Genomic DNA, 14514 nt, shown 5'->3' on the forward strand with positions numbered 1-14514 from the left:
TTTGTACTCCAACCCAGGGAAAGGTGATCTGAGCTCACTGTTCGATAACTCTGGCAATAGTTGTGTTTGTCCATTCTAAATCAGGGATATAAATGATATTAGAACTACTCTTTTAAAACTGAAAGGAAAAATCCTTCAGTCATTAATTAATCCCAAAGGCATGTTCCGTTAGGCCTCATCACTCAATTGCAAATCATGACCAGATTTACATCTTCACTTCATAATGCTTAATGCAGATTCATACTTTCACTCAGTAATCATTAGTACATGTTCATATTGCCCTCTCACTGAGTGATCATTACTGTATACTGAGATTTTCACCCCACTTACGATCTAATCTGTTGACACAGAACCTTGTACAAAAGAAGGTTGCTCTCTGCACTCATTGCTATGAGAAACTGTTACTCTTGTGGGAGCAATGCCAATAGTTCCTGGAGTCTGGGACTTGAACTGACCTCCGCACTGCCTTTGAAGAACAAGCATTGGTAATGCATCAGTTTTGCCTATGTAAAATAAAGAGCTGCTTTCATCAATCATCGTCTGAGAGAAGTTAAGAGCTCCCTGACAGATAACACGGTAGTGGAGAGGATGTGGCGCAGTGGCCAGCCAGAGCTGCTGACTCGAGAGCTGGGGGAATCCTGGTTTGAGTGTTGGCGGCGTCGCACAACACCCTGTGATTATATGCAAATCACTTAATCTCTCTGGGTGATAAATTGTATTATAAATAAGCTGCAAGACTAAAAGCCAAAATTTACAAAGATATAGTTCCACCAAAGCGGATGTTAACAGTATGTTGGCAGCAGGAAACTGATAAGCAGTTGAGGAATAAGCATTGGTAAATGCAGGAAAATATGCTGCAGCCAATAGAAATGGAGGAAAGGTAAGTGGCACGCACAGGAACCAATGAGCAGCCAGGAAAGATGAGGCGGGATGTTAATCCCTTTTAAATTTATATTATCTCATGCGCTGTGCAGGCAAAACCTTAAGGATCTCTTTCTCACTCGCCTTCATCTGAGAGTCTCTAATGTCAACATCTGCCAGTGAGAAGAGGTATTCTTTCTCTTCGATAGATAATGATTTTCATTTTTGTTATAGAGCATGAGCTTAGGTCATATCTTCCGTCCTAAAGGGAGGAAGAGATTGCTAACCAGCACCCTAACACGCAAGGAAGGTTTACAGAGCCTGCTGAGAGGCCAAATGTGATGTAATTTTTCTCAACTGCAGAGGAAGATTTTTATCCTGTTTTTATCCTGTTTGATCACGATTGACCATAGGAGTCTGCAGCTTTATCTGGTTCGCAGAACCTAAAAAGTCAGTGACAGCCTATTGGGGGAAGTTATCTGCTCCATCGGAGAACTTCAAATATAGTAGCTGGAGTTGAATCTGCTGTTCTACCACTAACCAGTGTAAATCTCTAGGGGGCCTACACACGATTGGACGTCTTTAGGTGAAAAGTCAATCTCAATGTAGCTACAGCATAAGCTGTCGAACCCAATGGGAATGCACTGCCCGTTGTCAAGTACCAAATGAACACCCCACACACCTCAACAACCAGACAACTCGCAACTCTGGCAAAGCACACGTCACAATCACATACAACATGCAAAACATGCCCACCTACCAGACCTGACAGAACAACTTACAATGATAACCTGGGCAAACCGTGAACATGAGCCATCAACGGCATGACACCTAAGCCACACAGTAGCGGAGTGTGGGGAGAGGTGGGAACAAGGCATGTGTGAAGGAGGCAGGAGAACCATGTTCGGGAAAGTACACAGTGGCAGCGATGTGCTGGACAGACCGCAGTATGCATAACACACCCATATCCATGGCAACATGTATGGAGAGTAGTGGACAGTGGACGCAACCATGACACCCCAGCCAGTGGGGCAGTTCGCAGAAATCTTGCCTGTTGCGTCCCCGTGAGCGGAGTGGGATGCCCCGGCGTACGCCAGGCCAGCGTAGGGGTGTGAATAAAAAGCACGTAGCGCTGGCGTGGTGCTCTTCTAGAATGCCCAACGTCTCTGCCAGGGTGGCACATGTCTCCCCGCCATGAGACAGACGCCGTCCTTGTGTACGGAGTTGCCTGAGATCCTGTGCGCCTGCCGTACTCTGGCCCGCTGGACCCCAAACCAGTCAGGTCCGCCCCTGCGCAGCCAGGCCACACTGATCACCTGCCAACATTGGCGTTTGTCACAGAGGGTCTACCACGTGCCGGCGCAAGCTCCAAGCCTGAGGCCCGCAACCTTGGCTGCCTTCTCAGACCATCACGGCCTCCGCGACACAGGCCTGCTTTACTCCTTTCTCGTTGACTTACTCTCCGGCCTACACTACGGTCAAGTAGGTCACAAGTAGGTGGAGAAGTGTAGCTCACTGGTTAGAGCAGGCATACCCTGAAGCAGAGGTCAGACCCGGGACCAGGGTTCGATTCCCGACGCGGCAGGGTCTGGAGCCCAATTGTCCACGGACTTGATAATTCTCGCTTCGGTGCCTACTCTAAGCATGAGTTCACACTAGGCAGCTCTGGGCAACTAGCTTGCTTAATCTCCACAACGGCCCCCCCGCGGCGGGATGCCTGGCTTTCACCTTGGGGATGCCCAGTATGGATTATCTCACAGGGAAAAACCAGGACGGGTTCCCAATGCAAGCGCTGGGATGCCCAAGGGTAACCGTGCGCGATATAAAACTCCTAATAATAATAATAATAATTTGGAACGGAGTCTTTATAACACCATGGCAGTGAACATTATTTAAGGCAGAGTTTGTCACTATACTCCCTTCGATGTGGTGCCACCAAGTCTGTGCATAGCATGAAAACCACATGTCTGTGGGCCTACGCGGACTACTGCCCTCGGCCTACGCTGCGCACGAGTAGGGCACAGAATTGGAACTGAACATAGATTATTCAAAGGCAGAATAAATATCATTGCACGCAAGGTGAGACGTAAGAGGAAGACGTAAGAGGATGACGCGTTGCAGTCCGGAGGGAATAGGATCATCGTTACGGAGGTGATTAAACTATATCAACAACTACCCTGATGTCACTAACTCTGCATCGCGATTCAACAACACGTGGTTGTGGGCCACTGCTGACTGCTGCCTCTGGCCTACACTGCGGTCCAGTAGGTCAGAGACTTGATTTAGCAATGGCAGAGTTCTTATCAGTGTACCGGCATCATCGCAGACTGCACCCCCTCCCAGCCCCAGTGCCACGATGTCTGTTCCCCGACATTCATGGACACACTCTGGTCGTTCATTGGTGCAGTCTGAATCTATGGACTAAGGGGTTGTTTTCATACTCATGTGGCTGTCACTCCTCCATTTGCTGCTTCTGGATAACATCAGACCTCTGCATCATGCCCTGGAGGACACCTTCCACTGTCCCCCCGCAACCCTCTGCCACATTCACCTCGGACATTGATGAGGACCCACCCAGTCCGCGTGGCCCTACCTCAGTGCACCGCAAGTCACCGTCCCGTGGCGGTGTGCCTGTGCCGACCACTGCATCCGGGGCCACTAACTCCTGCACAGCTCACATCCGGGACCCTGTTTGAATGAATATTGGCTGACCTCTGTGATGGTGGTCCTGGGGTCATCGACACCATGTGCATGTGGCCCTGCGCTGTCCGCTGCCTCCGGCCTCAACTGCGGACCACCAGGGCTTACACATCAAATCGAGTAGTGACCAGGCTGGACGTCACAACACCACAGGAGGCATACGCCACCATCGCAAGGGCCAACTCCATCCACCATCTGCTTGAGTCGAAACAGTGGTACTGGCAGACTAATGGAGTTGCTCAGACCTGTTGTGGATGCCATCATCTACTTGATCCCCTGCTCAGTACTCCAGGTGCCACTGACTCAGTGCACCTCAACCCATGGACCGTTACTGATTGAGTTTTGTGCTGTGGAGAGGTTGCGCAGCAATGTCACTTCAGGCAGAGAGGGAGACCTGGGACGTTGATGAAGTTGATGCAGGTGTAACACACCCCACTGCATCTGGACTGACCTGAAGGGACACAATCCTAGCAGTTTCTTCACATGAGCGCGCTTATCTCTAGTGCCCCAACCTCAGTGCACTGCAACTCACGGACCCTTCTGTTTGAATTTTGGGTGACCGGTGTCCTTGCTCCGGCTCCCTCCATGTTGCTCAGCAGTTGACTCTGTTATGCAGGTGTTTTTCTGTTTCCATTGTACTAGTGTCCACTGCTCAAGTTGTTGTCAGTACCAAGCACTCTGTGCGGGCTGGCTTATACTCACCCCACGCACATCCAGCACAGGTGTCACTGTCACATGTGGCCCTGACAATAAAGGGGCCGGGTGCCCGTAGCCAGTTCAACATGATATATGCGTGTGTCCCTGTGGTCTTGTTGTATGCATGAGGGCCCTGGGCCCTACGACATTACATTGTGCTGTGTACAGCGGATGCAGACATGTCACCGCAGGCAGCGGGTAAGACCTTGGACATGTACCTTTGTTAGCCACTCAATATGTAAGAGGAGTGGACTGGGCCGTCGTACGGAGGACCAGCGTCTGGGTGTGAATGATGATTCCGTGGCTCTGGGTGTGGTTCATTGCAGGACATGTGCACATGGATGTGTTTCTGGCGCGGTGTGGGTCTCCTTTGTTGGGTGAAGGTGGTCCCTGATGGGACTTGAACACCCACGTATGTGATCTACTTTTGCTTCCATGAGCTCTGAGTCCACCCGCACCTGTTCGGCCACCTCCTTTTGGCACTTTAACACCCGGCATTGTAATGCGATGTGTGCCTCGGTGAAGTGTTGGGAGCTAGCCGGGGTGGCGGGTGCTTCCTGCTGTGTGGTCTGTGCAGGGGCTGGGGTCTTCTCTATGTAGCTTCGCTGCTCCTGGGGCTGGGTTGCCTGAAGTCCATGAGCTGTTGTAGGGCGTCTGTGTCGGAGGTGTGGTGGTCGTCTCCGGCATCACTGATTGGTTGTCTGGTCTGACCTGCTGGAGGTGTTTTTTGTCCCTCTGCAATGTGAAGGGGAGATGCATGTTGACATTGTATTGACATTTATGTTTGCGCCTTGTTCTTGTTTATATGCAGACTGTGTGACAATGTACATTGTGACTGTTTGGGCGGTGCTGGCAATTTGGGGAGAGAGAGTGGACATTGGGACTACATCACGGATGTGAGGTTGTACCCGTGCATTTGCATTTCACAGTTCCCTGCACTGTCCAATGTGATTGGCCTGTTTCTGCGCATGAGCGGACCCAGTTGTGTCCCATGTTCTGCAGTGTCGATGTTGCACTTTGTGCCACATTGTCATGGGATGTGCTGTGATTGGTATGGGTGTGTACTGTAGTGTGCCTCTGCGGTGAAGGACATGATTCTGGGTCATTGTGGGTGTGCAGTGTGCTATACTTGATTGTGCATGTGTGCCATTGTGCCCATCTCCCCCCACCCCCGGTTCCCCCAGTCCCTGGTCGTTACTCACCCTGTTGTTGTCAGGTCCTCTTGAGCTGTGTCCGTATTCCTACCTCCTTGCACTGTCTCTACACTGATGAGCGGCCTCCATTTCCTCCTGTGGCGCAGGACTCCCACCTCCTGTCGCCGTTGCTGCCTTCCTGTTGGCAGTGGCTTTGTGCCTGGTTTAGGTTTTCAGGTTATGCCAGCGCCTCTTGGCCTCATCTATTTTCCTCCTCGACCCTCCGGCTGCATTCCAGGTAGTCTGATTGTGGGACAGTTGCTGGTAGTGTTCTGTCACCTCCGTGACGCTGGTCTTGTGTTGCTGCGGACTGCACCCCGTCTTCCTCTCCCTGGCCTTCCCCGATCCCGTTATACCTTGCTGGTGGTCTGTGGGGCTTGTGGGGGTTCGCATTGGCCTCTGCGCTCGGTCAGGGTGCATCCGTGGTGCTGTGCACTTTGCATTGTTTCTGGTGTGTTTTTCTTGTTCTGCTTTTATAGTGCTTTTTCCCGCCAGACGCGTGGGATTTGCAGGCCTGTGGCTAGTTTTCGCAGCTTTTTGAATCTCACTTGGCCTCATTGCAACTTTTTTTGCGTTCGTGTTCTGCATTTTCGCGGTGTGGCGTTGATTTTAACGCTGCCATTTGACACGTTATCTGGTGACTATCGCATGGTACCGCCGTGTTGTAAATACTTGGTCAACACTGCGATGTTGTAGGTTGCGTTAAGTTACTTTTGCGATGATCATTACACGTTCTTGAGAATATGCCCCAAGGTTGTTTTTAGCATGAGCGATCTAAACTTGTTTTATTGTTTTGAATCTTGTAATTGTTGATACAGCCCTGTTCCTATAAAGAACATCATTCAAGGAAAAAAGTAGAAATGCGCTCCCACAATGCCCAGTGTTAGCAATTATGCCATTTGAGATGTTATCAGTGATCTCTTCAATGATGTCATTGAACATACCATGAGTTATGCAAGCTATGAGGTGATGAGCAGAGCCTATGGGCTTTCTTAAGTCAGACTTAACTATACCACTGTGTAATTTATATATATATATATATATATATATATATATATATATATATATATATATATATATATATATATATATAAAAAAAAAAATATAGGCCACCATCCTTGTGTTGGCTATCAGTAGTTGTGAGCCACAATTTGTGACCTACCTGATGAATATTAAAGACATAGGCAAGATGGCGATCCACTTCGATTCATAATTTTGTGATCTGAGCTGTTAATACATAGATAGGTTTGCAAAATTCTAGATTGGTTGCAATAATACTAGGCTCAATTTGCAACCAGTATTTTACGACCAGTGTTTTGTACATTATTAGTGATTCACTGAGCCCGTCGACCGATCTGGTGGCTTGTTTTTGCTCCAGAGTTTCTTTCTCCGAGTGGCAGTTATTTCCTCAATCACAGGAGACAGCGCAAATTGTTGCCTTTCCCTGGAGGCTCTCCAACAGTCGCTTTACCAATTTACAACTGCATCAGTATAACCTGAAAAAGAATACTGCCCAACTTTTTTCAAGCCTATCCCTTTGCATATTTGACTTATGACTCTGCTAATGGATTGTTTGTTTTTATGATAACCCTTTAAACAGTTAGAGGATGAAACGGCGTCAACAGCTGGACTGATATGCAATTAATTTTCTTTACTGTACTGAGACCAAGGATTTTTATTGAACAAAATCTCAAACTAGAATTTACAATTGATCCATTGCCATATCTTTGTATTATACACACTTGTTTGTGTATCGTCCATGTCACTCACTGTGTGATCACATCGGGACTGAGCATGGTTTGTATATACTTATGAAAATACAAAAATACCATGGAGATATATATATAAAAAACTGTTGATGGCTAATGTCATTTTGTGACTTCGACTTATTCTGTGAAATATCTTTACTTCAAATTTTCTGTATAACTGTTGACTGCACTAGGAACTCATGTTTTAATTGTAGTGAGTTGCAATTTGTCATATGCCTTATGAATTTTGAGTAGGTAGATCAGATTGAGAACCACTAAAATTCATAATTTGTGAACCGACCTATTTATACATAGGTCGGCTTACAAAATTCCACACTTGTCGCAAAAATAATAGTGGCAATTTCCGACTGCCATTTTACAACCAATGTTTCGTACATTTGGCTCGAAGTGTCCTCAAACATTAAATCTTATCTCTTGATGTCATATATTACCATTGTCTTAACGTACAAAGGTGGCGCACACAATGTGCACTGTAATTCCCCTTCGAAGGCTTTCACACTGAGCAGCATGTCTGAGTAAGAATCCAACCAGTTCACCCACCTTTAGAGAACTTAGCCGGCTATACTTCTATTACAGACTTATTTTATCACTTACAAAACACTCACAGTAAAAAATAAACTACCTTACCAACATACTCTTTATCTTGGGCTACATTTGTACTACATGGAACCAAGTCCTTTATTCTAAAAATGACACAATCAAAAGATCCTTAAACCTTCTTTATGGACCACCACCCCAGTCACACTTTTGACTTCACTTCGCTCTGTTTCCTACAGTTGAAAACAGAGTTCAGGAATCTGCTCGAGTTCCAACTCTAAAGCGGCAGAAGCTTTGTGAATGTTTCTCAACAAAGCAACTCTCTCCTTGTATCATACATTCATTCCTTTCACTAGTACATAACCTTATCCCCCACAACCATGATATTGATTTTCCTCCCTTTGAAATGCAGTGTTATGTCTTTTACTCAAAAGTTTGGAAAATATCTGAAACAATAACAATAGCCCTACCCCATTCATTGTCAGTAGAAATCGTTAACCATTGCATTTTTACCCTTCAATCCGTTATCATGGACTAAGTGACTGTGGTGAAAAAAGAAGTACATTTCTAAAGTCGTTCTCAATTTGCTTATTAGAACATCATTTATTAGTGGTTTTTTTTGACAGCCTAGATTTCTTTTTTGAACAATATTTAATTTACAGTTGGTTACTTATTTACCTTTTCCTATTTTCATTGGTTGATTTTGAAACACTTAAGATGGTTTTGCAATTTTAAATACCAGATGATTAAAATTCACATGTAAAACCTTTGTGTTTTATTGTTAGTACTTTATACATATGTTTCCCAATGTTATATCATCAGAAAACTCATTACTTGATAGTAGATAATTAGTAAAAATGTATTTGATCTTTCAGTAACAAGAATACTAGGAATCGGTCTGGAAGCAAAGATCCAAAGCCATTGCTAACCCCGATCAGACCTTCGCCTATCAAACTGGGTAGCAGCATCACCAACCGATCTCAAAAGGTAGGGTCCTTTTTATGAGGTATAAACTGACCATTTCTTCCCTCCTCTTTCTTTTCTCCATTCCAATTTCTTGTTTCGGATTCCTCGCATGTCCTTATTTCTGTAGACATTTGCCATGGTCACTTTTGCAAAATTATCATTTCTCTGATGTACCTATTGCCATTAATTTGACACATACTAGTGTTTTCTCTGAACCCCATGAAATAAATGTTTTAGTCAACACACGGCAGGAATCTAAAACACTTGGGGGGGAATATTCTGAAGAACGTGTGTTAACCATTGCAAATAACTTAACACAACCTTCAACATCGCAGTCTATCGCGGGAAATTTATGCCGTGTTAACCAAGTATTCACAACACGGCGGTACCGTGAGATAGTCACCAGATAACGTGTCAAATGGCCGCGTTAAAATCAACGCCGCAAAAATGCGAAACACGTCCGCAAAAAAAACTGTGTTGAGGCCAATCGCGATACAAAAAGCAGCGGCAGGCCTACGAATCCCACGTGTCTGGTCCGAACATGCACTATAAAAGCTACAAAAACACACCAGAAATAATCCAAAGTGCGTAGCAACATGGATGCACCCTGACCGAGCGCAGAGGTCCACGCAAGCCTCACCGACCACCAGCAAGGAATAACTGGGTCTGGGAAGACCAAGGACAAGAGGGAGAGGAAGACTGGGTGCAGTCCACAAGAAAACCAGATCAGCGTCCCGGAGGTGACTGAACTCTACCAGCAACTGACCCACAATCAGACTACCTTGAATGCAGCCGGAGTGTCCGGGGCCAAGAGGCGCTGGCATGACGTGAGAACCTAAACCAGGCACAAAGCTGCTGCCAACAGGAAGGCAGCAACGGCGACAGGAGGTGGGAGTCCTGTGCCACAGGAGGAGCTGGAGGAAATTGAGGCCAGGCATCTGTGTGGAGACGGTGTAAAGAGGTGGGAGTGCGGACACAGCTCGGGAGGACCTGACACAACATCAACAGGGTGAGTAACGACCAGGGACGGGGGAAGATGGGCACAATTGCACAAATGCACATGTAAGTAGAGCACACCCACAATGACCCAGGATCATGTCCCTTATCCCCGTGGCACACTGCAGCACACACAGCAATCCCAGCACATCCCATGACAATGTGGCACAAAGTGCAACACAGACACTGCAGAACAAGGGGCACAACTGGGTCCGCTCATGGCAGAAACAGGCCAATCACATTTGACAGAGCAGGGAACTGTGAGATGCATATGTACGGGTACAACCTCACATCCGTCATGTAGTCCAAATGTCCACTGTGCTCATCAAATTACCAGCCCTGCCCAAACAGTCACAATGTACATTGTCATACAGTCTGCATGTCAACAAGAACAGTGGGGTATTCGTGCACACATTCGGACCACACAATGAAACACGCAGATAATTTTTGCAATTGGCTACGGGCACGTGCGCCCGGCACCTTTGTTGGCAGGGTCACATGTACAGTGACATCTGTGCTGGATGTGTGTGGGGTGAGTGCAAGCCAGCCCTCAGGGAGTTGCTGGTGCTGCCAACAAATACAACAGTGAACACTATGAATATGGAATCCGACAACACGAGCATAACGGGGACAACTGCGGAGCATCATGGTGGTAGCCGGAGCAAGTCCAGAGGTCACACAATGAGCAAACAGAAGTGTCCGTGAGTTGCAGTGCGCTGAGGTTTCGGGCACTAGAGCTGAGTGCGCTCATGTGAAGAAAATGTCTAAGATTGTGTCCCTTCTGGAAATTCCTGATGCAGCTGCAGTGGGATGGGGGTGTCACACCTACATCATCTTCCTCATCGTTGTCCGATGTCTCCCACACTTCCTGAGGTGACACTGCAGTGTGAGCTCTCCACAGCACATAACCAGAGCAGTAATGGGCGATGATTCGTGGTGCACGGAGTTGGTTGCACTTGGAGAGCTGAGCAGGGGATCAGGTAGAAGATGGCATCCACGACAGGTGCGGGCAACTCGTCAGTCTGCCTGTACGACCATTTCGACACTGACAGTTGGCGGTTGGAGTTGATCCGGGCGGTGGTGGCGGCGGCGTGTGCCTCCTGCGGTGATGTGGCATCCGGGCCGGTCAGGACTCTATTTGATGTGTGAGCCCTAGTGGGCCGCAGTTGAGGCCAGAGACAGCGCAGGGCCACAGACACCTGGCGTTGATGACCCCAAGGCCATTCCCTCAGAGGCCATCCAATATCTCAGAAAAAGGAGTCCTGGAACTGACCAGCACAGAGTTGGTAGCCCTGGATGCATAGCGACCGGCACAGGCACCCCGCCAGGGGATGGTGACTTGCGGTGCACTGAGGTAGGGCCAAGCGGACTGAGCAAGTGCTCATCGATGTCGGAGGTGAATGTGGCGGAGGGCTGCGGGGGACAGTGGAAGGTGTCCTCCAGGCCATGATGCAGAGGGCAGTAGCTGTCCTGAATCAGTAAATGGAGGAGTGGAATGCTGCAGCCTTGTTTTCCCCACCATTCAGGTATCCGCTACATGATGATAACCACCAGTCCATAGACTCAGCCGCCACCAAAGTTCAACCAGAAAGTGTCCATGGGTGTCGGGAAACAGACTTAGTGGCACCGGGGCTGGGAGGGGATGCAGTCTGCGATGATGCCGGTACAATGATATGCACTCCGTCATTGCTAAATCAAGACTCAGTCCCAAATGTGTCACCTACTCGACCGCAGTGTAGGCCAGAGGCAGCGGTCAGCTGTGGCCCACAGCCAAGTGTCGTTGGCTCGCGATGCACAGAGTAAGTGACACCAGGGCAGTTGTCGGTAGTGCTCGATCACTTCCGTAACGATGATCCTATTCCCTCCGGACTGCAACGCGTCATCCTTACACCTCCCCTTGTGTGCACTGATATGTGCTCTGCCATTGAAAAATCGATGCTCCGTTCCAATTGTGACCTACTCGGGCGCAGCGTAAGCCAAGGGCAGTAGTTCGCGTGGGCCCACAGAATCTTGCTGCTGTAATGTACTACGAAGACCTGGTGGCACTACATCGAAGGGAGTATAGTGACATCAAATCAGCCATAATTTATGTTCCCTGCCATGGTATAATACAGATTCAGTTCCAAATGTGTGACCTACTAGTCCGCTGTGTATGCCGGTACAGTACGTCAACAAGAAAGGAGTGCTGCGGCCCTTGCTCGCGTAACAGGTTGTCGGGGTCACGGGCTTGGAGCTTGCACCGACACGTGGTGGGCCCTCTTCGACACACGCCGGTGTCGGCAAGTAAGCAGTGAGGCCTGGCTGCACATGGGCGGGCAAGTCGAGTTCGGGAACCCGCGGCCTGGGGTGCAGCATGCACACAGGTTCGCAGGCAACATCGCTCATGGTGACTGCCTTGTGGCGGGTTGAGGGGTGCCGCCCTGGCAGAGACGTTGGGCATTCCGGAAGAGGACCACGCCCAGAGCCATGTGCTTTTTATTCACACCCCTGCGCTTGCCTGGCGCACGCCGGGCCAGCCCCTCCGCTCATACTTACGGGGGAGGGGGGACATAACAAGCTGCATTTCCGAGATCTTCCCATCTGGCTGGGATGATATGGTTGCGTCCACTGTCCACTACAGTCCATACACCAGTGGTGTATGTCGACATGGTTATGTGTGTTTGCATACTGCGGTCTGACCATCACATCCACGCCACACTTGGCAATGGGTACCTTCTCATTCATGGGTCACTTGCCTCCTACGCACATGCCTGGTTCCCACCTCTCCCCACATTCAGGTATTGTGTGGCTGAAGTGCCATGCCGTTGATGGCTCATGTACATGGCTGGGCCAGGTTGCGACAGTAAGTTGTGCTGTCATGTCTGGTTGGTGGGCATGTTTGGCATGTTGTATGTGAGTTTGTAACATGTGCATTCTCAGTGGTGTGCGTTGCATGATTGTGGAGTTGCGGTGTGTTGTGTTCCATTGGTACTCCAACGAGCAGTGCATTTCCTTAGGTGCCATCCTGGTAGCGCAGTTTGCTGATGGACTTTCGGGAGAAGTCTGAGTCATGCACACTGCCTGGGTGGTTGTCGATGTTTGTGGAGATTTCCCGGGGGACCGCTATTGCATGCAAATTGATGGGATGCGTGTGCTTTCTTTTGCAGCTATTGTGTGCAGTGTTGCCAGAGGGCACCAGTAGGACACATGTACAATCAGTTGCACCCACAACATGTGGGAAGCCAGCTATGGTGTAGATGCCTTGCTTGGTCTCCAGCTGGTCCTGCGCAGTGTGTGGGAAGTATGCGTACTGGGGTGCCAAGCTGATGGCATCCAGGACAGGTTTGTGGGGCTTTGATAGGGTCCTCCGACTCCGGCAGTTGTTGGTTGGTAGTTACTAGAGGCCAGCAGGTGCAGCACGGCCAGCAGCTTTGTCTGAGGTGGGATGTTGGTTGTCCCTTTGTGCCTGTGGTGTGTAATGTCATTCTCTAGTGTTGGGTGTGTGAGGTTGGTGTGTTTTCATGGGGTCGCTGTCTTTGCCTGCGCTGCCGCTGCCTCAGTGTTGGTTTGGGGGAGGAGAGGGCCACATGATCACTGGCTCCATGGCATCTGTTTATCTTCTGGTGTGGCTGTGGGCAGGGCTCTCTTTTGTGGTGCAGGCTGTCGTCTCACTTTACACCAGGTCAGAGCGGGGTGTTAGTTTCCTGCTACGCCGTATCGCCTGTTTTGTGGACTTATCAACAATCTGGCTGGTCGTTGAGAATGTTGCGGAGTGGTGTTGTCGCAGCTTTTTGCACGGGAACGCCTAATCTGCATCTCATTAGAGATAGTTGCCGGCGTCATCTGTGGGCATGGTTTTTGCGGTTGCTATCGCAGGCAAACTGGTGCTATGGGCTGTTAGCACCAGCTTGTGAATGGGGTGATAAATGTATCTCAACTTTGGCTGCAATAAAGTGCCGATAACTCTGCGATAGCTCCTTGAATATGCCCCTATGACTCCTTGGTTGTGGTGCATTTGATACAAAGTAATCCATTGTTCTAGAGCACTGCTTCTTGGTCCAGCAAAATCATCATAGAATTGGACAGTAGGGAAGGAACATCCGACCAGTCCACTCATTTTTTTTTTCTGCCTTGTATCCAATCAAAGACTTCAAATTCCGCTTCATCTTTATGGACCTGCAGCATCGGTTCAGTTCTATCACTGCTTTTGCTGCAACCTTGGCTAGTTGAAAGCCACTATATGCATCACTTCCCTCTCAGTAATTATTGTATTCCTACTAAGAGGGGTTGCATTTGACCCTTTCCACGTGACTCAAGATGAAACAGATTGGTAGTAAAAGTGTAAATAGATAGTTTATGGTGGGATATTAGATCAAATTTTCATCTAAGTCATCTAAGAACTGCATATTGTAAGGGGAGGTTAAGACAAAAATGTCACTGTCGTACCATCTCAAACACTGGATTATCATCTTACAAGTAGTGATGGATGGGGCACTATCATAAGTTTAGGATGTAAAAAGCCTGCCAAAAATCCAATGAGAATGGAAAGAGTTTGTCTTCCCCATGGTCACCTGCAGCTTCTTTGCCGCAGGACCATCACCAATGGAGAAAATGTTTAAAGTTTGTTACCCTAGCTGCACATGCGTACTAGGTCATGGATGAGGGCGAAATCCTTACACCAGCGTTTCGAAACATAATTATTAATTTGCCTGTTGGGAGCTTTTCAACATGTCAGTAGCCAGAGTTTTAAGCCTTGCGCTATATTATGCGGTGGAATGTTTGGTCTATTTCTTTAACTTGTGGTGATCTGATTTAAT

General features: G+C 48.3%; 1 protein-coding gene across 4 annotated transcripts in view; it reads left to right on the forward strand.

The window, feature by feature from the left end:
* Positions 1-14514, forward strand: part of FAM217B (family with sequence similarity 217 member B) — a 249242-nt gene that overhangs the window by 165655 nt on the left and 69073 nt on the right. For all 4 annotated transcript variants that reach the window (XM_085619473.1, XM_085619470.1, XM_085619471.1 and 1 more), the window contains one exon: positions 8632-8743. In XM_085619473.1, the coding sequence (XP_085475599.1) occupies positions 8632-8743 (112 nt within the window). The remainder of the gene's footprint in view (positions 1-8631; positions 8744-14514) is intronic.

This window comes from Triturus cristatus, chromosome 7, assembly GCF_964204655.1.
Source record: "Triturus cristatus chromosome 7, aTriCri1.1, whole genome shotgun sequence".
NCBI lineage: Eukaryota > Metazoa > Chordata > Amphibia > Caudata > Salamandridae > Triturus > Triturus cristatus.